At 46.7% G+C, this 24010-nt stretch overlaps 1 protein-coding gene across 1 annotated transcript in view; it reads right to left on the bottom strand.

Moving 5' to 3' along the window:
- col18a1a (collagen type XVIII alpha 1 chain a) overlaps positions 1-24010 on the bottom strand; it is a gene marked incomplete at its 5' end in the record, with an annotated part of 57922 nt that overhangs the window by 27406 nt on the left and 6506 nt on the right. The window contains 5 exons of the mRNA XM_084478853.1: positions 2510-2560; positions 3305-3388; positions 5821-6362; positions 14877-15389; positions 16077-16568. Of these exons, the coding sequence (XP_084334979.1) occupies positions 2510-2560; positions 3305-3388; positions 5821-6362; positions 14877-15389; positions 16077-16568 (1682 nt within the window). The remainder of the gene's footprint in view (positions 1-2509; positions 2561-3304; positions 3389-5820; positions 6363-14876; positions 15390-16076; positions 16569-24010) is intronic.

Genomic DNA, 24010 nt, shown 5'->3' on the forward strand with positions numbered 1-24010 from the left:
GACACAAAAACAAAGATAAAGAGCTTATCATCCAGATCAGTTTGGCTCCATCGCTCGCAGGTAACATGATATTTGGGGTGTTGGATCTGCAGACCCAAACGCTCCGACAGCTGATTTGAGGCTGAGGTGAATAACACCTTTGTGTTCTTACCTCCCTCTGAGATTAAAAGATATTTCTAATATAAAAAAAATATTTCTAATATGATCAAATATAAAATACACGATGAACTATTGATCAAATGCCATGTTGACATGTACTGACACTTTAACAGCTTCACAAAACCTTTAATTAGTGTATTTCCCTGGACTCCCCTAATCCCCTCAGTATGTGGATCATCCCCTGCTCTAGCGTCCCCTCCCAGGTGGAGGGCTGCCAGTGGAAAGATAAGACACTCAGGACGGTCCTGTCCGTCACCACCGCCTCCCCTTGTGGCTACAGCACACTGACGAACCCTCTCCCAGGGGACTCTGCCCGGACCTGCCTTCAGAGCGCAGCCACTACAGACCTGCTCAGCCCGTGGGTCTGATCCCCCCCGGGCCACAAAACACCGTGAGAGGGAAACAGGAGATAGCTGGTTGTTGGATTCCAGCTGTTTCCTGTTTACAGCGCTGTTTTCAGATGCCCTAAATGTCTGTGGTGGGAAGATGGAAAGTCCTGTTGAATGACGTGATGGAGCTGATGGCCCCCCCTCCTGTGGGTGTAATAAGGTTAGAACTTTCCTGTACCCTTTTCGTTCCGTGCGTTCAGTCTCGTCTCCGCTCTATCGGGGGTTATCCTTGAGGTAAGGAGCTGCTACTGGCTGTTAACGCCACCGAGCCCAGCGCCCCGTCATCACTCGTGATTCATTGGCCAGGTGTGCTCCGATATGTTGGACGGTGGTTTGATGGTGATTGGAGAAACAGCGAAGTGAATACAATTAAGGAAACAGATTTGAAACGCTGGCCACAGGCCTGGCTTGGATAGACTGTAAGCCAAACCCCACTGAACCTCCGTTTTAACCCAATGTACGGACGATATAGTCATCTAACAGATGCCTTTATACAAGATGCCCTGTTAGGGGATTTATTTTGAACCATACAGGTAGGGGTAGGGGTTTGTGCAGCTTGCTAAAGGATGCCTACAGCTTACTGTGGACAGTGGGCTTCAAACCCAGAACCCTTCCACCCTAGCCACTACAGTATTCTGCCTTCTAGTCGACAGAACACAGGCCAAGAGTTCTCCTGTTGGATGGAAACGGCAACAGGCCTCACTAACAATCTGTTTAGGGACGCCAAGGAAAAGAAGAGAGTAAATGGAAATAGGAAAAAATTAAATCAGTGGGAAGTTAAACAGATGACGAACAAAGAGGAAGATTAGGAGATAGAAGGTACAGAGGAGGAGGAGCTATATGCTAGAGACGCACGATGGCCTTTCATCCGTACGGTGAGAAACATGCTAGGCATCTGGCAGCGTCATAGAATAAGTCCCGCCGTGTGATTGGTCCTTATCATGGTCGGTCTAAACGTCTCGCTCACCACAGAACCCCCCCTAACAGCCCATACCTTCCACTGAACTTCCTTTCATCGTGTGTTATAATTGTGTCTATATATGGCGTCAGTCACATGCCTCAGGGTAATGTGGTCATACAGCGTTCCTCTAGTCTGTCTGCTGGGCTTCACTCCAGCTCTTCAGAAGATCACCGTGATCTATAGACAGCTTCTCACTCATTGACCAATCACAACAAAACCCATGTGTGAAAACTTTATCTTGACATTAATTAGTATTTTAATATAGAAGTTCTCTAGATATATTAAGAGTAGATTTAGCTTAAGGTTGGCCCCAGCTGCTGAGGGTCAAGCACTACTGGGCCCTGGCTGAAAGTTTTACAAAGGCCGCCAAATATGAAACACAGATAAGTGCACACACACACACACACACACACACACACACACACACACAATGAAGGTACAAAGTGTCTGTTCAATGTCTAGCGAGGTTCCCTGCGTTCCTCAAGCGGCGGGGCCGTTTCCTACGGAGGATGTCAAGGGGATACTCTTTGCAACTCTCAGGGATAATTTCTGCCTACTTGCATATGAACCAGATCCGTTTTTCACTGTTCCAGACATCCACACGCAGCGCTTTCTAATCCCCTTGGAGGCCGGGGAGATCGGGCGCAGGGTAAGTCATGTTCCCAAGTGTCCCCATGTCCTCAAATTAATTCAACTGTCATGTTGATGGAATACAAAGAGCTGATTTATAAACGGTGTGTGTGTTTGTTGTGTCTGTTTCCAAAATGTTGCAACAAACATTGAGCAAGCAATGCTAATGACCTGTCTCAAAGGGACAATTAATATCAATTCAAAATGATGTCTTGAAAAGTAGCATATCCCCAATGATTTGGTCAAATGATTACAGATGTGAATGTTATGTGAACTGATAATATATTTATATATATATATTTTTATTATTATTATTTTTTTTTGCAAACTGCAAACTTAATATCAATTTGTATATAACATGGGTTCCTACCGTTGGGGAACTTCTTTCAGCCTCTCCGTAGCCACTTCCAAACCCTGAAGCCTGAGAACAAGAAACAACAGTTTTAGCATTTAAAAACGGTGTATATGATGCTACGATGGTGCTATGCTAAACACACAATATACAGTCCATATAGCCTAGAAAACCAGCGTGGATAACGACATGAATTAAGATTTAAGGGGCATGACCCTTAATGTTTCTTCTGCTTTTTAATAAAAACAGCTTGTGCAGATCACGATGTGGAGAAAGGTCCAACATCGTTAGACTTTGATCAGTTAGTCATGAAGGCCTTCTGGTGTTGGGCGGGTTTAGCGGCCGACAGCTGCTGGGCTAAGCTTTGTGGAGTCAACTGTTGTTGTTTGGTGCACCTGTGTTTGCTTGTAATTGTGTCTTTGTGTTTGGAGTGGACTTTTTTTTATTTCAGTAGACTGTTTTTCTTTTCTTCATTTTTTGTGTGTTTATCCATGTATATATATATATATATATATATATATATATATATAGGAGATTCAACTGTAACCTAATGTTTCACGATTACTCTAGAGGACGTGATGATGGATTGAATGTGACATGTCTCTATTTGTACCCCTCTAGTTCACATACTGTATATTTTGGAGTGTGACAATGACATTATTGGATACAAAACGTTGAGTTGTTTTTGCAGAACTATTTTTCTGATTCAACACCATTTATATTCAGTTAATATTTGTGCACAATATGTGCCCCCAGTATCACATGATAAACCTGTAATCTGTAATCTGTCAGTTCAGCCTTCAGACCACTCACCACGTCCGTGTCGTCCTCGTCTTCCTCACAGAGCCTCTCGGCAGCGCGGGGGTCTCCTACCACTCGGAGCTCGCCCAGCACCCCCTGAACACACACATTATCAACAACAGAACCAACGCATTGTGAAAGATGTACAGTGGATATCACATTGCACATTCTATCCGATAACTACGCTCACACACGCACGTAGTCAATCGCTCATTCCTAACACAGACGTCTTACTGACAGTATGTACACAGTGTCTCAGGAGCACATTCCAGTGGTACATGCCTGCTACTTTGTTACTCAACACGTGGAGAGGGCTTCAGTCATGTCCACAGTTTACAGACAGAAGGCAGCGGCAGAGCCCGGGCGACGCCACAGGTCATCACTGCACAGGTTTCATGGTAGTCTCTTAACGGGAAACCCCCACGCCCAATTACATGCCTTAATGCAATCTGCCGCCCAATCAGATTGTGGACATTGTGGCGGGATGCCAATGCTTCCCAGGGTGATTAGTTGGAGCCGCTTGTCGGAGGTCATCCATGTTAACATCATGAGACAACGCTTGAAGAGGACTTTCATCATCAACAGGGAGGCCTAAATGACCCGAGTTTTCAATCATCTGACTTGGACTCAAATTCATCATTTTTTTAATTGAAGAGAAAGAATTGTGTGGTGCGATGTTCTTTATTAATCCCAGATGGGAAATGTGGGAAGTTGTAGTAGTAGGGTTGTAGTGCGAGGGGATTTACATACGCTGTTTAAAGGATGACCAGAAAAACAAATGGTCAAATGTGCTCTATTCTTTTTCTGTGCGCCAAAATAAAAGTCCTGACCGGAATGACTTGGCTTGTATAAATACAAAACATAAATATTTAGCCACGAAAAAGAACAACCTTCGGCCAGCCATGAAGTGATTAAGTGAAATTCAATTGACAAGACGTGACACAGTCCACGAGAGGAGGGCGACAGAGTTACAGCTGGACTCTGGGAGTCCTGGGAAGCTGGTCTGTGTGCTAAGCTCTGTGTTATTACGTACTGCGGGATTAAACTCCGGAACTTTGCATGAGAAAAACCTGGAAGCATGGACTCTATAGGGCACGTCGGGTCAACGAGGTTATAAACAAGAGCTAAGAGCAAACCTAATATAAAGAAGGAGATGTTGGCTCCTGCAGTTTGGTAGATCCTGTTTAGCTCTGGGGTGGGATTCAAGCAAGTTTAAAGTCCAGATGACTAATAATCACGGGTTATAGAATATTTGTAAGACAATACGAGAACAAATAAGTACCAGCATTAAATACATTTACTTTCAATCTTAAAACTACTGGTATATGTAACAGCCTCAATAATACCATTTAGTGATTAATGTGAGTTAGAGGTTAGGGATTTATTAAGTATATCTTAACTAACGAAATATTTAAAAATTACGCATATTTTTGGCATTCACACGTGAGGGGCACATGTACAGTGCTGGTGGGCACAGAGAGGTTTTAGTGCGATCACTAATTCCACCAGGGCTTTGGGGCATTCCACCAGCAACGGGCTGACATCATGGTGGGGACTATGGTACCATGGAATGGAACGAGGTTCAAACAACATAACATATCAAGGAACAGCATGCGAGTGCGCTACATGCGCAGGCAAAATAACTTTGGCATTAGTGTTGGAGCAAATACAGTTTTCACTCTACAGCTTGTAGGCATCTCATCGTCTTGGTTTCATAATACTGCTGCTTCTGTTCTACACAATCTAATTGGTTGTCTGGTTCGTTTTAGAATCCAGTCCAGTCTAACGTTACCCCGGGGGTATTCTGCCAATAGGTCTGTCCACCCAGGGGTCATGGAGCACCTGTCTCCCTGAGTTTACAACTCACAGACCAGGTCAAAGGTGGTCGGGGTCAGCTCCTGGTCTGGACAGCAGTCAGAGCAGCAGGGGATAATTGCAGCCCACACTGTGAGAGCTAGCAATTAGTTTGAGTCTACTCAAACCACTAGGAGATAGCAGCAAATCACCTTTTTTTTTTACATAGTTATCATTCAGGTGCTGGCAATTTATGAGATGAAATCCTGCATCGCTTCTTAACCACTCTGAAGACCGACAAACCGATTTATTTAACCATATACGTCCCAAAAAAGAATTTCCTTTTCCATTTTTGTTACATTCCTCTATATATACATAAACATGTATATAAAGATGTTTAGATAATATTATATCCCATATGAAACATGTCAATTTTGAACCCAATCATTTGACTATCTTTGACTCACCAACGCAAATTGGTCAATCATTAATTAATTCACATATTAAATCATTTGGATAAAACCTTTTTATCCAAAGTAATTAGTGAATAATGGTTAAGTTACATGTCCTTAAGGGGGCCGTTGGGGTAAGGGGATCCTGCTTAAGGCAGACAGAGACAGCAGACATCGGGTTGTGAACCCAGAACCTACTCAGCATCAACACCCTAACCACTAGGCCATCGAGTGCCGTCACCGCGTCGTAACCCAACACTCAAACACATTCAAACCCCGTACCAAGAACTTATCGGGGTCGGCGCCCCCGGCCTGGCCCACGAACACGCCGGCGCCGGCCTCCAGCTCCATGCCGTCGGGGGACCTCTCGAAGCGCACCACCTGGGGCTCCATGTCGCAGTTGAGGTAGAAGGTGACCTTCTCGTCCTGCACGGCCAGGGAGAAGCGCGTCCACGTGTCCCGCATGGACGCCACGGTGAAGCGGGCCGCCTCGTACGACTCCTCCGAGTCGGGCTCCGTGTAGTACAGCACCACGCTCTGCCGGCCCCCCTGCACCGCCGACAGCTTCACCCCCACGTACATGACCTGCTGCGAGGCGTCGGTGATGGAGAACACCACGCCGCCGCGCTCCGAGCTGGGCTTCAGGTGGAAGCTGAGGGAGAAGTCGCGGTAGAAGGGGCTGGGGAAGTGGGCGCGCGCCAGCTGGCCCGTGTTGGCGTCGGGGCCGAAGACGTAGCTGGGGTTGTTGTCGGGGCCCGGGACCTGGGTGATGGCGTCGGGGGGGGGGTCCCCGATGAGCTGCAGCAGGGTCACCCCGCTTTCGTCTGGAGGAGGAGGAGGAGGAGGAGCAGGAGGTGAGAACGTGGATCAGGGGGGGATCAGGGGTGATGAAGGTTTATTACAGGGAGGGCTGCATCTCAGGGAATGATGTTAGTCCCCCCGTCTGTATTAGTCTGTGGGTGTGTGAGCACTTGGGTGACTGGAGTGGGTGATTGTTGTCACAAGGTCACTGTTGTAACACAAGGTCACTGTGTATCACAAGGTCACTGTGTAACACAAGGTCACTGTTGTAACACAAGGTCACTGTGTATCACAAGGTCACTGTGTATCACAAGGTCACTGTGTAACACAAGGTCACTGTGTATCACAAGGTCACTGTGTAACACAAGGTCACTGTGTAACACAAGGTCACTGTTGTAACACAAGGTCAGGTGCAGGTCAGAAGAATGTTTTTCAAGACATTTTCTAATCAAAGGATCTGTGTTTAATCACTTGATAACCATCATGAAAAACACAAAACATAATCCACAGATATTTTTGCAACTGTGAATTCACACAGCATACAGAACAGAACAAAACAGATATGTCATGATTTGATGAACACATATGAAGTTACTTCATTACTTTTGGAAGGCTAGCCATCAGAGAAACAAAGAGGACTAAATGCAAACAGCCCAAAAAATCAGCTGACACAAAAAAACACAGTCTTGGCTATCAAACATACAAAAATGTCTCCAAACGTGGAGAAAAAACACCATGAACGATGCCTTTCCTGGGACTAACAAAAGCAGATCGCTATAGCTGGAGGTATCAATTTCATGGAAAGGAAAGGAAAAAAAACTTTTACAGCTCGTGTCTCACCTCCTCTTACCCACCCACCCGAAACCCACAGCAATGAGCCATAACTGACAAGGGAGATGAGGGGGATTCCAGCCCAGGACCGATTCAAACACAATTATCATCGTATGTAGGCTGAAAAATGCAGTTTGTTGAGCTCAAAGAACCTAGTGTTGACATTTTGCAGTGACCGCCTGATATCTGATCAAGTATGATTGCACAAGTCCCAAACACATTGAGTATACAAGTCTAGTGTAGTCCAGTCTGCAGAAATTGGCCGATTGATTTGAATTAACATGGAAATTGACTTAACTTCCACTTAACTGCTCAACATTCATGTACACTAAATACTCAATAAAAACCACTGTGACGCAATCAATTGACCTAAACATGTTACTAATAACACGCTCATGTCCATTTATAAACCGTACATGAGCCAACCGCACTACAAGGAACAACCTGTAGTAAGCCCAGCATATTCAATTCTCATGCTGCATTCCCTACAGCCTGAGTCATTGCTCTCCACGACATCTGCTGAGCGTGGTCCGTCCAGGGACACAGGGGCCAGCAGATGGGTCCCTCTGAATGCCCTCCTTGAGGCTCGGGTTACCCTGGACGACCCCTACCAAGGACCTGCTCCAAGTACTCAGAAATGTTTTGGAAATACACAGAGGACAAAGAGCCAAAGTGTAACGACAAATACTGTTGTATGGGTTTTCCATTTGTTTCAACAAAAGGACGAAACTGTCCAGGTGAAATACGTCACGGGCCTTTGAAGTGATGCTGCAGTACGATGACTGATCAAGCAGCTCAACTGCTTTGTTCAAAGCTATCGCAGACGGATGTGAGTGGTCAGATCTCCATGTGCTACAGGTGGCTTTGTTTAGAGACAAACACTCAAATATACTGACCTGGACCTGTAGGCCCGGGGGGCCTCTTTGTGAACAGCTTTAAAATAAACAGCATCAAATATTTCCTCAAGATTTCTGTACATTTTTTCGTCCCTGGGAACAGAGGGCAAACTCAAGATACATACTGAGTATATAATCTGTGTATCATAAATATAATTTTCCGACCATTATAAAAAGTAAATACTACTCCAGAAGATGCCTCTCTTCACTCTGTGGGATGTGGTAATAAATTGTGTCTTGCAGCCTTCCCACCAGATGTTGACTCCGATAAGGTAAGAATCAGGCAGCCTGGAGGGTCTTCTGACAGCTTGTAATTGGCAAGTCTACACAGGCCCCTGTGTCTTTCACCCACTCACACCCAACCACCACCCACCCACCTCCACCCCCCACAGCCTCCCCACACTCCCCTCACTCTATAATCCTGACCTGAAGAGACTTGAAAAAAAGGAAAAAGAAGACAAACTTTGACAAAAATGTAGCCACTGTCATGCGAGTCGGAAATGCCTTCCATTACGGGGAGTCATGTCCCATGCCTCGAATGTCACAGTTGACATGCCAGGCTCAACTGATCTGGAAAGAAAACGTCTGGATCAACGGTGGTTTGGTTCAACGTGTCGCAACACTGTGTGAAAACCCCGGTGAACCAACTGAACGAGAGACATCAACATCTGGATCATCTGAAATGCCAGTGCATCCCCCCCCCCCCCCTCCCCATCCGCCAAACAAACTGAAGCTGAGGCATTCTTTATAGACGCTATTACAACTGTATCTTCAGCAACACTACTAAGTCTTAACTTACTTAAGTCTTAAGTAAGTGTGACTGCTGTGTTTGTGTGTGTGAACGATTGTCTGTGTTCTAAGAATTCAAACCCACACCCCTAATTACTGAACATAGTGTACATGCTATCCAGATGTGTTGTATTGGGCTACGTTCAACATGTAATGCCTGTTGTAGGACTTCATTTAAGCGGCAATATCAAAGCAAACCAGAATAAAATGAATTAAATATTAGAGAAAGGTTTATGCCAACAAAAGACTTATACGACCTTAGTCCTCAACCTGGCACCCAGCAGGAGCTTCGAGTCTGGGGAGGAGGGGCAGGCGCAGACAGCTCTCTCTAACGTTGTGAGTTTGGACAGCAGTACCCATTGCAATTCCTCTGGGTCAATGTACCACATTGTAGCTTTGATTCATCAAAGAGCACAACGATCAAATTTGACCAGCTTCAAGACTAACAATTTTGTGGATTCCTGTGAAATTTCTTGTTGTCAAAAGTCAACAAAAGCACAACCACAAAATAACAAGTTGTTATCGACAACAAAAAAGAGTTCCAACATTAGCATTTTTAAGATCCATCTAAACTCAGCTCCTTCAAAAAGCTTTTGTTAACCAAAGACTTTCATAAAATGGTCTTCTCTGCCAATTAGAGAGAGAGGACCAAAGACGTGTCGGTGAATAGATGCTGGCTAGGTTTATGGCGCCAGCTTCTCTTGTCTGGAAAGCTATTAACCAACCAAAGAAGATATACTGCCATATTCATTCAACTCTTTGATATGTTAAGCGGTAGAGGAGTGACTTAGCTGTCTACAGAGTATAAGCAGCATAAGATATCTGACCTTGAGGCTTACTGCTGCCAAATAACTAACTTATTTTGAGCGGTATAGAAATCAGTAATCAGAAAAGAAAATCTGTAGGGCCTCCAATGCTGGCATTAGAAACGTCTGCATTGTAGGACCGGCCTTGAGAAAATGGGGAACATCTGGCGTTGGGGTGAAGGACCTGGTGGTTTGTAATGGCTAGTTGGTCACATATCAAAATGACAAGGTAAACAACAAGGGCAATAGTCCCTTCTCTGACATTAAAAGTATTGGTCTTGACCTGTGTTTCTGTGTTTTCTTTGGTGACTGTTCATTACTGCACACCAAAGTTGAATAACTATCCCATAGTTGAATAACACTTGAAACATGTGCAGTGCCCGAAGCCTGTCAGCACCTAAAACAAAGGGATTCTTTTCGAGTAGAGACCATTACGTTTAGTCACAAGATGACTTAGCTTGCTCTTGGCATGTTCCCCATTAAAATTATAAATAACATTTTTTTATCCCGCTTACAAGGTTAGGAGGAATCATCTCGATTGGGGTCAGTTGATATGGTGAAAGCCGATTAGAGCTGACCATGTTTTATAGCGTAGAGCCACAGTCAGCACTGAACACTGACCTCACTGAACTTTGGTTCTCAGGGAATCTTTCAGCACAAATATGCAGGCGGTAAACAGTCTGAACATTTTAGTAAGACTTTAAATGAATACCTTCTGTGCATGGAAGCAGGGTATTTGTTTGATTACAATTGAAGTCTCTGGATAACAATAAAAGTGTATTGAAATATCTCTATGCTTAGAAATATGAAAGTGTCTCTAATAAAACAACACAAAACAAGCAAACATAACTCAGTGTTCAAAGAGAAAATCTGTGCTGACTTTAAGCCCATCTGAGGCCTTGGAAGTGCCTTGGAAGAAAATATCCCAGCTGTGGAGATTTAATCTCAAGGACAAAGTGCTTAACTCATCTACACTCAATTTCTCCAACAATTAAGAAGTTCCACAACACACAGCCTAAACCTTCCCTCCCAAGAAGTACCAAGAAGGGCATGAAGAAGAAGGCTGTTCTACATACCAAACCAATACATATGCTTACAGATAGGCCTAGTCAGGATGAAAAGAAGCCTATGGGTGAGAACATGGTATTAATCAAACAAAGCAGCAATATAGAGACTCAAAGGAAGCTTTGTTAGGACTTATTCCTTCTCGTTCTGCCGCATTACCAAACACCAGGGAATGGAGGATTGCAATGGGTTTCTGGCCCAGAAGAACTTGAGAGTACTTTGTGTCCATAATTGGGATTGCCGGTCTGCCAACAGATTGTTTGTCTGGCAGAACTCTCCCGCAGGCGTGGCGGTGCCAGCGTGGGGTTTAGATGTCATGAGATGTAATAGCAACACTCACTCTTTGGGAGACCAGGTTGAGATAATCAGTGGTGAGGGAGTAAGTACACTGATACAAACTCACTGTGTACACTGCTTAAGACTATAACGAGACCGGCACAAGAAAGCCATGATTTTTCGCTTTACTCAATTGCTCTATTGTGTTTTTTCCAGACAGCCTGGTTGGTGCTATATTTTTTTTGCATTTCATAAACAAAGGCAGAGATTTCCTTTTGAATTCATCTCATTCCGACAGCGGGTAATGGTGCATGCTAAATAGCCCACTGTGTTTCTATTCATCACCATAATAACAGATACCCAGATGTATCCCATTACACTTCATATTTCACAGACAGGATTGGCAACCATGGATATAAGTATAAAAAAATACATAATTAAAAGGGCTATTGTCTGCTAACAATCCTCTGTCATGCCAGCAGGGTGCCCCCCGCCCCGTCCCTTCCCTATTGTAAGAGCTCAAGCATCTCAAAGACCTCTCACTAAGCACTCAATATCGTCCCCATCTTCCCACGGACAGGAACTAACCCCCGCAAATGCACATGTATATTATGGGATGTATCTGCAATGAGCCATAAAGTGCACTGGAATAGCCTTGCCATTACAAATTGTTAAATGATGGACACACATGTGGACCCTAAAAATCTTTTGAGTAAAGATTATAACTCAAGCCCAATGATTGGTGGGTCATGAATGAAGAGGTGGGATTGGTACTCAAAACATTAGGGTGGGGGTTATGCGTCATAAATAGAAAAAGACCTTTGTCCTACTCCAACATGAAGAAAATGTGACTTCAGATAGTGGAGAGAAGTGTCTGCTGAGCCATCCAAGGCATGGATCTGTGACTGGAGAAGGTTGTGTGTGTGTGTGTGTGTGCGTGGGTCACTCTATGTTCTTGTGTGTGCGCATGTGTGTGTGCGTGCGCGTGTCAGTGTATATGTGTGTGCGCGTGTGTGTGAAAGTGTATATGCTTGTGTGTGTGTGTGCGGGTGTACGTGTGCATGTGTGCATGTGTGCATGTGTGTGCGCGCGCGCACATATTCAGTTAGAAAGAGAGCTCTAGTCCTAGCCACCAAATCTCTTCAGATAACCTTACCAGGGCCTAACAGGCAGGGAGCAGAGCGAGCTCAACCCTAGACCAGAGTTGTGTGACACTTCAGCCCACTGAGCTGTGACCTCATTGGCCTGAATGCCAAACGCCCCCAGGCCCCCAAACCCATTACCACAGTTAAGAATTTACCGTTGTGGACACGGGTCGCTGCAGTTCACTGGACATTATGACCACACATCCTCTCTCTCTCCCACTCGCTCTGTTCATTACGTTAAACGGGTCACTCAAATAGAAACCCGGGCCTCTTTTTTGCATTTTTGCATGTGAATAGCCAACTTTAAAGTACAGCATGAAGTCAATCAGCAGAAGTCAATCAGTAGTTCCTGGTTTGGTCCGGTGGGTTTAATAAATCAGGGTCGTGTGAGAGACCCAAACAGAGGAGGGTAACCACGCAACAGAGTCAGGCCTGCTTGTAACAGAACACTTTGGCACTTTACCCAAAGCAGTTTTATGTCATTAAGGAGCAGATAGAGGATAGGCCTCAAGAAGGCCGACTGGGAAACCAGAAGCTGTAGGCTGGGACTCAAACCCTGTCCACCTCAATACTGGATACCTCATTAGATTTATTAGGCACAAAGTGAAACACTATAGCAGGCATAACTCATTTGTATCTCAAAATTTAGCTACACCTAAAATTGCCTCCGATGAAGAATACCAGATGTTTTAGAGTGGGTAGGTTTGTCAAATGATATGTTCGAGACTGGCGTAGCGTTTCCGTCTAGCCACCAGCGGTTTACAAGACGGATAACCAATGAATCCTTCACCTCGGTGTCACTGAGACCGAGCACCAAACCAGACGTACCGTGATGCCGCTGCTTGGTTCATTCTTAAGTACTTTCTCCCCCCAGGGGGTGAAGATAGGAACCGGAGCTCAGGACTTTCATCAGCCCCAGGGTTGGTGTGGTGTCGGGTGATGAATCTTCATCGACATTCCCAGAATGCTTCCCTTCACGCCTAGCTACTGCTCATACTGAACACGGTGGCTACAGCAGGTCATGTTCATAAGCCTTGTGTGTTCATTTACCCTTTGGTTGTATTGATATAGACCCACATACCCACTGACGTATGTCTGAGCGGCGGTTTATTTATTGTCCACGTAGGAGTGAGGGTTAGGCTTCCCCGACACCTATAGCATAATGCTACGGTGTGTGGAGCAGTTCATATACAACATCGATCACTATAACGCTCATACACTACGAAGGTACCAAAAAAGTATCACAAAGTTGGCTTGGGTGGTAACCATGGGGATAACACGCACACTTATTTTTTTTGAACCTAGAACCTTTTGACGGGAAGCCGAGCTGGAGTGGTTCCACCCGGCCTTGAAGGTGTCCTCACTGGACGAACAAACAAAGGCTACTCTTAGACTAATCTAAGAGCGATAGGGCGCGCTCTGTGGCCAGGCCATCCTAACCAGATATGGATTATCTGGTCCACTTTAAACTGTCAATAGCAGAGCGCTGTCACACAGCTCTAAAAAGACAACGTTTGTAATTCCATTGATAACACAGGACACAGAAAGACAGACAGACATCAAGACAGACAGAAAGACAGACTGAGCATCCAGGATTGGAAACTATAGCATGTGGTCGGTTATAGTTATGGTAAAGATTGTTTTTGTTTGCTTGCATCTTATGATAAACTGAATATTTCCCTTGATTGAGGCAAATGGATCTGTTTTCTCTTGCATCGTATCGCAGGGGAGGTCTTGGGAACAGAACCATAACAAACATCACAAGCCAAGGCGTTAGCTACACAACGTCATTAGCTTCAATTCAAGTCATCAATCAGACTTGTGTTTCCACTGTTTACATAGTAAACCACAAATGAAAACATGAATATAATCAATTCATTACAATCAACAAGAAAACGTTTACAAAGGCAAGGCAAACCATTGTCATTGAGATATGAACACTTCCATGCCAAAGGAGAGGAGATAGTGTGTAGGAAACATAAACACATCTGTCAAATAACTACTAATGTCCACATGTGCTTTTTTCTGAATAAATCATTTCCTTTTAAAGAGGCACATATATTTTGGTTCGAAAGGGGTTAACCAATTTGTTTGGAATTCCAGGGCTGCTTAACGTAATCAATTATTCAATTATTCAATTCACATCCATGAGTGCCAGGGAAAATCTGAAACGTTACCTTACTTTAAAAAGCTGCTGTCAACAAACCAACTCTCTCCACTACGGACAGCAGTAGACGCTTCTATGCATTAAAAAAATCATTCCATGCTTAGTTGAAGTAAAGCAGCATGAAATCTAGAGTCTCGATTTCATGTGTGCGTGTGTGCGTGTGTGTGCGTGTGCGTGTGCGTGTGTGTGTGTGTGTGTAAAATCGATCACGTGCAGCAAGGGAAGTACAAGGGAAACATTGACATGCTCTGAGGGTAGCCAGTGAGCACCGCAGGTAGCGCTTAGGCCATGCTTGTTAAGCTGATGTATTTTGCTCCATAAGAATGAAATACAAATGCAAAGCGTTCCCGTCTCGCCATGCAGGGAAACCCGGCTAAGAAGTATCAACTTGTGACGTTTTGGTGGGGATGAAGGAGCCGGGTGACAGAGCCAGACAAACCGGGGAGGTGTTTTTTTGGGGGTGTTTTTAGGCTTGGGGGTTGAGCGACAAACTGGTTAAACAACCTGGTTCAGAACGGACCCCTGCTCCGGACACAGGGGATCCACCCCGCCCGCGGGTTACCTTTCTGGTTACTAAGGGACAGACACCGGGACTCGGGGTCCCGGTCGTCGGGCAGAGTGTGGCACTCCACCGGGAGCCGCCCCTCGTCCAGGATGGTCCAGCAACTGTCCCGCAACACTTCACAGGAGCTCCTGCAGGGCCGTCGGGCCCCGGGGCCGCACTGCGGCACCAGCAGCAGGCAAAAGAACCACTCCAAGCTCTGGTGGCAGCGGGAGCGCAGCAGCCACGCCCAGCGGCTGACGTGGGCTCGGACCTCCTCTACGGAGCTATGGTTGAAGTGATTGGGCACTGCAAAGCTGTCCCGGCCATTGAAGGAGCAGAAAGGAAGGGTGGTTTCTGGGAACAAGCAGTGCTGGGGCGCCCCCCCCCCCGCCCCCACCGCCCCCAGCGGTGTCTCAGTCGCAGGTTTTTTGCTTTCAAGAGGAGCCAGGCTGGATACGGCTGTTGGGCTAGCAACAGGTTTCTGAGCGGCTAGGCTACGCTGGTGGCCGGTCTTTGGTGTGTGGATAGCGTCTAAAAAGGGATCGACTGAGTATGATTGATTGGTCACCAATGCCCCGCTAGTGACTGATGCCTGGGTGGGCCGTGGCGAAGGGGTCGTTCTGGATACTGGGGTTGTTATTGATCTGTCTTTAGCTTCTGTGGGTTGAAGGTTTAAGTGATTAGTTTCAGAGGTAATTGGAGTTTGATTTGTCAACATTATCTGACTGGCTTGGCTAGCACCATGTTGTTGAGAGGATGGAGATGGACTAGGAGTTAACTGAAAGGTTTGCTCTATGTGATCTACATTTTTTGTGTTGCTTGCTGTTGAGTTTTGATTCATAATTTGGGTTAGTAAATCATTAAAGACAGTGTTTTCGGTTGAGTCAATTTGGCTGATATTCAGACTAGATTGAGTTTTGTTTTTGCTAACTATTACAACATTGTTGAATTCTTCAAGAGACAGATTGTAATATTGATGGTTCCCTACTGAATCATTACGCTGTCGCTTACGTCTTTTACTGCTAATTTTTCGAGGGTCCAATTGTACAGCATTTCTCCCAGCAAGTGCACTGCCATAACTCTCAACTACAGACTCTTTATGGTAAGCAGGCATTTCCTCTCTCTGTTGTATTCTCTGTAAATCAGATTCCACTTCAGACTCATATGCAGAGGGCTTTCCTGAAAAGGTCAAAGGATCAGATGCTCCAAAACCCATACCTTCAGGTGATGAGGAACCATTACCCAGTTTCTCTGAGTCTGTTGGAACGCCAGAGGTGACATTTTCAGATCCTCCATCCTCTGGTTGAGATATCCCATCCTCTGGTTGGGAATCCTTATCCTGTGGCTGGGAAGCCTCTTTCTCCGGCTGGGAAGCCTCTTCCTGTGGTAGGGGCGTGGGCCTCACGGTGGTCAGCTGAAGCGCTTCCGTCGTCGGCTCCCAAGTCGCCACCAGTTTACGGATCCCATTTGCGACGTCGGCCACCTCTGCTCCGACACCTGTAGCGCTCTCCTCCGTTGGCTGCTCTGGTTCTTCGGTCCCGGTGGGGTTGGCAGCAGAACCCTCTGGAGGATCCAGCGTGGTGGCCGGCAGTGTGGCTGGCTCAGGCTCATTCCAGAACCACGCGTGGCCGCCGGCCGTCCACAGGGCCGCCAGCAGCAGCGCCTGGAGCTCCAGCCTCATCTCAGACGTGCTGGAACGGATCCTACCGGCTTAATGAGCAACGGGAGTGGACTCTGAACACAGCCACAAGGCCACTGCCTCTCCACACCATGCACCGGCACACACACACACACACACACACCAACACACACACGCGCACACACTTTATCCCAGCTGAGCTACAGAGTCCCGTTCTCTCCAGCACACACACACACACACACATTCACAGGGGCTCAGACACACATGCACCCGGGCCAGGCAGGGAGTAAAAGTGAAGAGGTTCTTCATTCAGGGAGAGTAGAGGAGGCACTGGGGGGGAGGTGCCCTCCTTTTGGGCTCTCCCCAGTAATATATTTTTTTCCTCCGACTCCTCCTCCTCCTCCTCCCTGATTCTCCTTTTGTCACAGCGCTGAAAAGAAGGGCTTCTTCTTCCCTTTGACTGTTTTACAGAGAGAGCAGGAGGGGGCTGTGGGCAGTTGGTTCTCCTTGACTTATTCAGTGAGTTCAAACATGATTAGAAACAAGACCCCTAGAGGGAGGAGGGCCCCGGGATCCGCATGGAGCTCTGCTCCACACACACTGAGACGGGAACCCGAGGGAATGAAGAACAAAGATAAGAAGTCACGATCGATAAGGCACAGAGCGCTGTGATGTCTGTGTCGGGGTTGGGAATGTGGAGAAATACACACAAAAGCGTTGAACAATGTTTTGCCTTCACCCCGGTGTAGACAAAACGCCCTCCCTGGGGTGGTGTCTCTCCGCCCTGGGGTGGTGTCTCTCTCCCCCAGACCGCACGGCCCTTTCATCAAATCTTTACACTTCCTCCGCACACTTCATTTTGTAGCCTGTTTGCTGTGGGCTCTCCCCCGTCTGTGGTCGGAGCGGACCATAATCCAGGGCTCAGTGTCTTGTCCCGGCGGGCTTTTCTACGCAGACCGGTTGACAGAGACCCTCGACGTCTGCTGATGGCTCGGCTTAGTGATAAAAGGACCAGGGGTCGGCGGCGAGCCGTCCTCTGATATCAGTGGGCTTAAAGAGAAAGGCCGGCGCGGTCCATCTGCGACGGCACCTGTTGATGGACAGCTTCTCTCAGTTCATTTGTGGTGGTGGTGGAGGAGGGGTGTTTAAACAGAGATGTTTCTTTGGTTCAACGGGGGGGGGGTCGGGGGTAGGGGGGGGTACGACCAGGGGGGGGTCCTCCTTTGCATAGTGTAGGGGTCACTGGGGGTCCCGGTGACCCCATTCGGAAAGATGTGGTTGTTTGTTTGGATGTCAAAGGGGAGGAGGACGAGAACATTTAGAATCAAGAACGGGAAGCTTTGGGGCGTCAGGCCCTGTGCTTTTGTTTGTAGTACAAAAGATGAAGAGCGAAATGGATGGAGAAAAGCTATGTTTAAAATGAGGCTATAGTATAATGCTATTATACTACCAGCATAAGTAGAATAATACAAAACAATACAGTGCATCGTTTTGTCAGCGAGCCAATGCCATACCAGCCAGTAATAGCTGGTTCTTGCTGCCGTTGCAGGTGAGATGTACCAGGGGAGTTGAGGAAACATCCTGCTCCAGCCGGCCCTCCCTTCTGCATCTCCGGTGGAGAGTCCCCCCCCGCACCCTGAACCCATCCCTCCTCCCTCACCCTGAACCCATCCCTCCTCCCTCACCGTGTTCCTTTCCCTCTAGTCTTTAAGTACTCGTGATATTTCAAACGCCTAACAACCCATAAAAACCAGTAATCAAAGACACTGAGTCGACGGTAAACAACAACCACCACGGCAGGCACAGGAACCGCATCATCTGGGGATTTCAACAACAGTGACAAACACAAATGAGTTATTTTGAAGAAAGGAAAAAGTCCCTGAGGGTGTCTGGGTGGAATGGAAGTCAATGAGGGGGGTAATGTTTACAGAGGTAGGCAATCTGTCAGAAAAGATTTGGGTGGCCAGGAATATCCCCACCTCGCTCTTGTCACCATGTCAAAGGAGGAGCACCAGGAAGAGGCTTGACTGTCTGTAGGAAAACCTGACAAGGGGATTGACACAAATTGGACCAGGATGGATGCTCTTTCATCTCTGTGACTTGAGTGACAAAGTCTTGGCCATTTTGACACAGCAAATCTGCTAGGATCACAATGCTGAGAAAATACCTCACAGTGTTAGGCCTCAATGTGGCATTTCATCGACCGAGCGCCCCAGCTTAACCACGGGCCCTGTGAACCTCAGGAAACACACAGACAGAGAGACAGGTCCCCGGTTTTAAACTAGCAATTACAGTCAAGACCCCTGGAAGGTATGCACACTTCACAGTGTTAAACGTATCGAAACACAAGTGATTGTACTGCAACATAGCCAACCTCTCCTTCTCTTGGTGGTTCTTGATATCCATTGTGTTACGAACACACTTCATTAAAAGCCCAGACCAGTAAACACAATGAGTTTAAGAGTTCACACACACTTAGCTCAATCGTACAGGTTGAGAGTTTGAGGCGAAATCAAAGATCTTACATGACTGTTGGCTACCGTAATGCACCCGTTGAAATCCAATGGGAACAAAAGTACCCTGAATAGAACCTGTGCACTCGATGGAAGGGTTGGCACTTCAGTGCAGGCACTCCTCTGACAAATGTATTTCTATCCATTACCCGCTTCAAATGCCAGCATACCCAATCAGTCCTTCGTTTATGCTCATTTTGTTTTATTGAAAAGATGCCAGCCACATTCTGTCCACTTGTTCATCAGCATTTAAGCCCTCGTTATCTTCTGCACTTAAGACCCTACCAACCCCCCCAGTCACCCAACACGACCTCTTGGACACACACACACACACACACACACACACACCAACCCACCCATCCCCCCAGACAGACATGCACGCATGCATGCACGCACACACACAAACCCACGTGCACAGCCACCCACACAAGGCTCCTGTGGAGGCCACTCTTTGCAGTAGTGTGTTTCTGCTGAGAGGGGACATGTCTTTATAACAAAGACCCTGCTCCGTCACATCCGTGTGCCACCCCCACAGGTCTCTGTACCTGTGTGCTCAATACAGTGATAAACAGCAGCGGTACGGAAGCTGTATCGTTTAGTACATCAGCAGAACTCCATGATGCATACTGCAGGAACCCGTTGATGGAAAATAATGTCGATGCTATAGTTACAAAAATGTGTATACCCGTAGGAATACACTGCTAGTGGTTAGGGGCGGGCGTTTAAATCTCTGCCATGGGGCAATGGGTTCAAAGCCACTTATCAGGTCTACCAGTTAGGTCTCATACAGGTAGTCTACCTAAAAATAAATAGAGACATCTTCAGTGGACGCACTGGTTAAAAGTGTTCCAAAAAGTAAATACTAGCAGTAATGTTGACAGAAAGGCGTGACGTTTATGTCATAAATAAGGTTTAAGTTAAGTTAAGGCATGAGGTTTTCGTTAAGAACAGACTAGGATTCCAGCGCCACCCTCTCCACCTCGCCACCCTGGACAACAAAAGCCAGGTAACAGAAGCCCAGGTGGACAGACTGAGAACAGTGGTCATCGTGTACAGGAAGGCTGCTGCCCAACGACAACACAGGCATTAGGCACGGAGCCTAAAGCCTCAGCTTTCTGCCCTCACTCACATGTCTCATGCTTTGTACAAGGGGGTCTCCCTTCCATTAACGTTAAATATAGCCTTTAGTACACAATCATTTATGACTGACATAGACAAGTCACATCATCCTAGTTACACATCCAGCTAGGTAGGGGGTAGGTGAATCCGGTCATACGTGAAAAGGGATTCAGACAGGCTTTTTGGGTAATTTGCTGTGTGTGTGTGTGTGTGTGTGTGTGTGTGTGTGTGTGTGTGTGTGTGTGTGTGTGTGTGTGTGTGCTCACATAGTTGTACACCTCTTGGTCATCAATTAGTGTATTAACAACTGGCAGTGGAAGTGTTCCCAGTAGCAGCCTCTAGTGGCCGTATCAGTAACTGGCATTGGAGATTTTCCGAAGGTGGAATTCCCAGGACGGATTGACTCGTGGGTTGGCGAGTTCCGACCGGCTTTCTGTCGTAGAAAGTTCCATCGTTCCATCGGGGTCCTTAAGACACGACCTTCAGGCCCAACACTGGACGGTGAAGCCTGTGGACCTGCGGCAGCGTGCGAACGGAAATGGACCTGGAGTGAACGAGAGGGGGAGGGGGCTTCTCTAGGGACCCTTCAAACAGCCAGCGGAGGTGGTGCTGCTGGTGCTGGTGCTGCTGGTGCTGGTGGTGCTGGTGGTGCTGGTGGTGCTGGTGCTGGTGGTGCTGGTGGTGGTAGGGAGGGGAAGGTGGGGGGAGGGCGGGGGCTGATGTCCTGTTGTTATTCCAGCTAGTGAGGTCGCTGACCTCTGTGTCTGAGACATAGTGTAGCCACGGTCTGGTTAAGATCAACAATCCTTAAGCTACAAGCACTCAGGGAATGGAGGGTTGGGATGTCCCCCATGCATTGACACCCCCAATAAACACACACACACACACACACACACACACACACACACACACACAGACACACACACACACACACACACACACACACACACACACACACACACACACACAGGCACACACACACACACACCTGTATCAAGTTGGAGAAAATGCACAACTTGATAATACACATATACAGCTGCACACAGATATGCGTGCACATGACCTACTAAACACACACACACACACACACACACACACATACACACACACACACACACACACACACACACACAGGACAGCATTGATGACACAGCTGAAATGCACTGTAAGCAAAGTCCCAGAGACCCAAACAGGTGTTTGATCCCACACTAGCCTGTAGCGCTGCACAGCATTGGACGCACATACACACATACAAGTACACACACATACTGGGCACGGAGGGATAGACCATCACTGAGGAAGAGAGAGAGAGAGAGAGAGAGACATACACACACACACATACAGACTGTTGATAAAGAGCTTGAAGAAAACTTATGCAAACAAAAGCCTTTGACACGGTCTGAAAGATTATACTGATAAATGCAGCGAAGAATGGTGCCTGATTCTTCAAAAGCCCTTATCTCTCCCTCCCTCTCTTTCTTCCTCTTCATGTCTCTATCTCTATCTCTTCTCTCTCAGATATGAGTGAGTGTGAGATGGGAGATGTTTTGGCTGATTTCGTTTTTTTAAGACATACCAAAACTAGAACAGCTTTGTCAGTCACATCGGTCCTGTTTTCTGATCTGACTGATTGTTCACGGGACCCAAACAATAGTGGTCTTTTTTTTTATTGCACTCAAAACGAAACTTGTTGTAGTACTTCAGTATACCAGCAGAGGACACTAAAACTTTACCTCACAAACATGAGTGACAGTAGCGGTAATAATTTGACCACGTCCACTTTAATGTTTCAAACACACGACCCAAACGACCATTAGTGATAAAAAATATGACACAAAGTAAATAAAAATTTGCCTTAAGAATTTTTATATTGTTTATTCTATTGATAAAGTGGCTTTCAGGCAGTGACGGACTGGGCGGTCTAGCATTCTGGCAAATGCTAGAGGGGCGGCGGGCTCTGGTGGGCCTTTTCAGTGACATGACTGTCACAGCCGCACGGCCCTTTCATCACAAACGGCCCCATAACATCTCGGCCCACTTTCAAGCGTCAATCATTTTCTACGACCATCCGACAGCCAAGTCCCTCCAAGTCCCTCACCTCCCTCACTGTTTCCATGAATAAAGATGAGTGTTTATACCAGAGATATGGGTCTCTATCACAGTCATGGTTACCCTCAACCTTTACATCGGTCTACATTGATTTGTAGCCACATTTCTTATTCAGATGTTAAAAAAAAATGTTTGAAATAAAACAAATGTACCTGCATTTTCGTTATTTGATTATTTGTTTGTAAAAGTTTAAATTAAGCAACGGCTTCTGGGAATTTCAAGACCGAATGGAGTAGGCCAGACCGCGTCTGCGTGATTGGGTTGGAAGTTGGAAGATACTGTGGAAGTTGGAAGTTGGAAGCTCTCCTGACGGAGAAAGAGGTCCTTATGAACTTGGATTCGATGACGTGATAGTCAGGGTTTAGCAGACGCCCCGTGGGCCGCTGCTGGGTGCCAGGGCCGTTTTTGATCCCAGTCCGTCACTGCTTTCAGGTTTGGATTGCAACAACGTCAAAAAAACTTTTCACATTTTTGTAATCGTCATTTCGAGACGTGAGTACATTTTGGTGTCTGGAGTCAAAGTGGGAACCGTAGCATACAGTACAACATGTAAAAACACGGCCATGGACACAGGCACACAGGATGAGGAGGACAGACACACGGACAGACAGAACGACAGAAGCCTGCAGCTCTGGGGGCTAGCCTGCTCAGGCAAGCAGAGACCGTCCGCCCCCGACATGAGACGCATTCCTGGGAGCAGCCTGTGGTGCCCAAACCAGACGCGTGCGTACGTATCAACGCATGCTGTGTGTGTCTGTACGGAAGGCGCGCTGATACACGTACTTACACGTATAACATGTTACATAGATGTGACAGGTGATGCAGGGTCATGGAGCATTGACGCAGGCGGTACGGATAGTTATACAGACGTGCACATTGCATGCATAGGACATGCATATACACACGCACACACGTGCACGGCCACACGCAAGCACGCACACACACACTTCATTACTTCACCTCAATCAAAGACCAAAGCTATGAATACAACTTCATATCTAATCCATTCCACCACACCACACAGTCACTGGCGTTAGTAGTCCCAATTAAAATGACGAATATGGAAAAATATTCTTAATAGACTAAACATTGTTGAGTTCAAACAGCCGTACTTGTGCTTTATGGTGGGATGCTTTGACTGGCGTTACCCATGATGAGCTGACTCAACAGTAAGTCAGGTCAAGTCGGAGTATCTGGACTCTTCCGCTGGGCTGAAGGTGGTCTGAGACGTCTGGGGGGGCTCCAGCCCACCGCTGTGACTCCAGCCCAGATGGGATGTTTATTTCGACGTATGAACATGTGACTAATCCTGCTTAGACTACTCCATTTTATCCAATTCATCTTTGGTTCAACTGTTGCGCTATAAATACAAAAACACACAAACACTACCTCATCGCTCTGATTACCAGAACTACTCCATCCTACCGATTCGCCCGCTTGCCAACGGACTGACAGGTTTTATGGAGAGATGACATCACTGCGGTGCTCCAGAAAGGAGTCGTTAAATAATAATAATGACACAGTGAGATGTTTCCACTGTTCCAGATTACCTCCAGGATACAGCTTCCCTTTCCTGTCTGTGGATCCCATCCATGTCAATGTACCCCCGTGTGTGTGTGTGTGTGTGTGTGTGTGTGTGTGTGTACGTACGTGTGTGGAAGGGTGTGTGTGGGTGTGTGTGTGGGTGTGTGTGTGTGTGTGTGTGTGTGTGTGTGTGTGTACGTACGTGTGTGTGGGTGTGTGTGTGTGTGTGTGTGTACGTACGTGTGTGG

This window comes from Micromesistius poutassou (genome assembly GCF_964030765.1).
Source record: "Micromesistius poutassou genome assembly, chromosome: 14".
Lineage (NCBI taxonomy): Eukaryota > Metazoa > Chordata > Actinopteri > Gadiformes > Gadidae > Micromesistius > Micromesistius poutassou.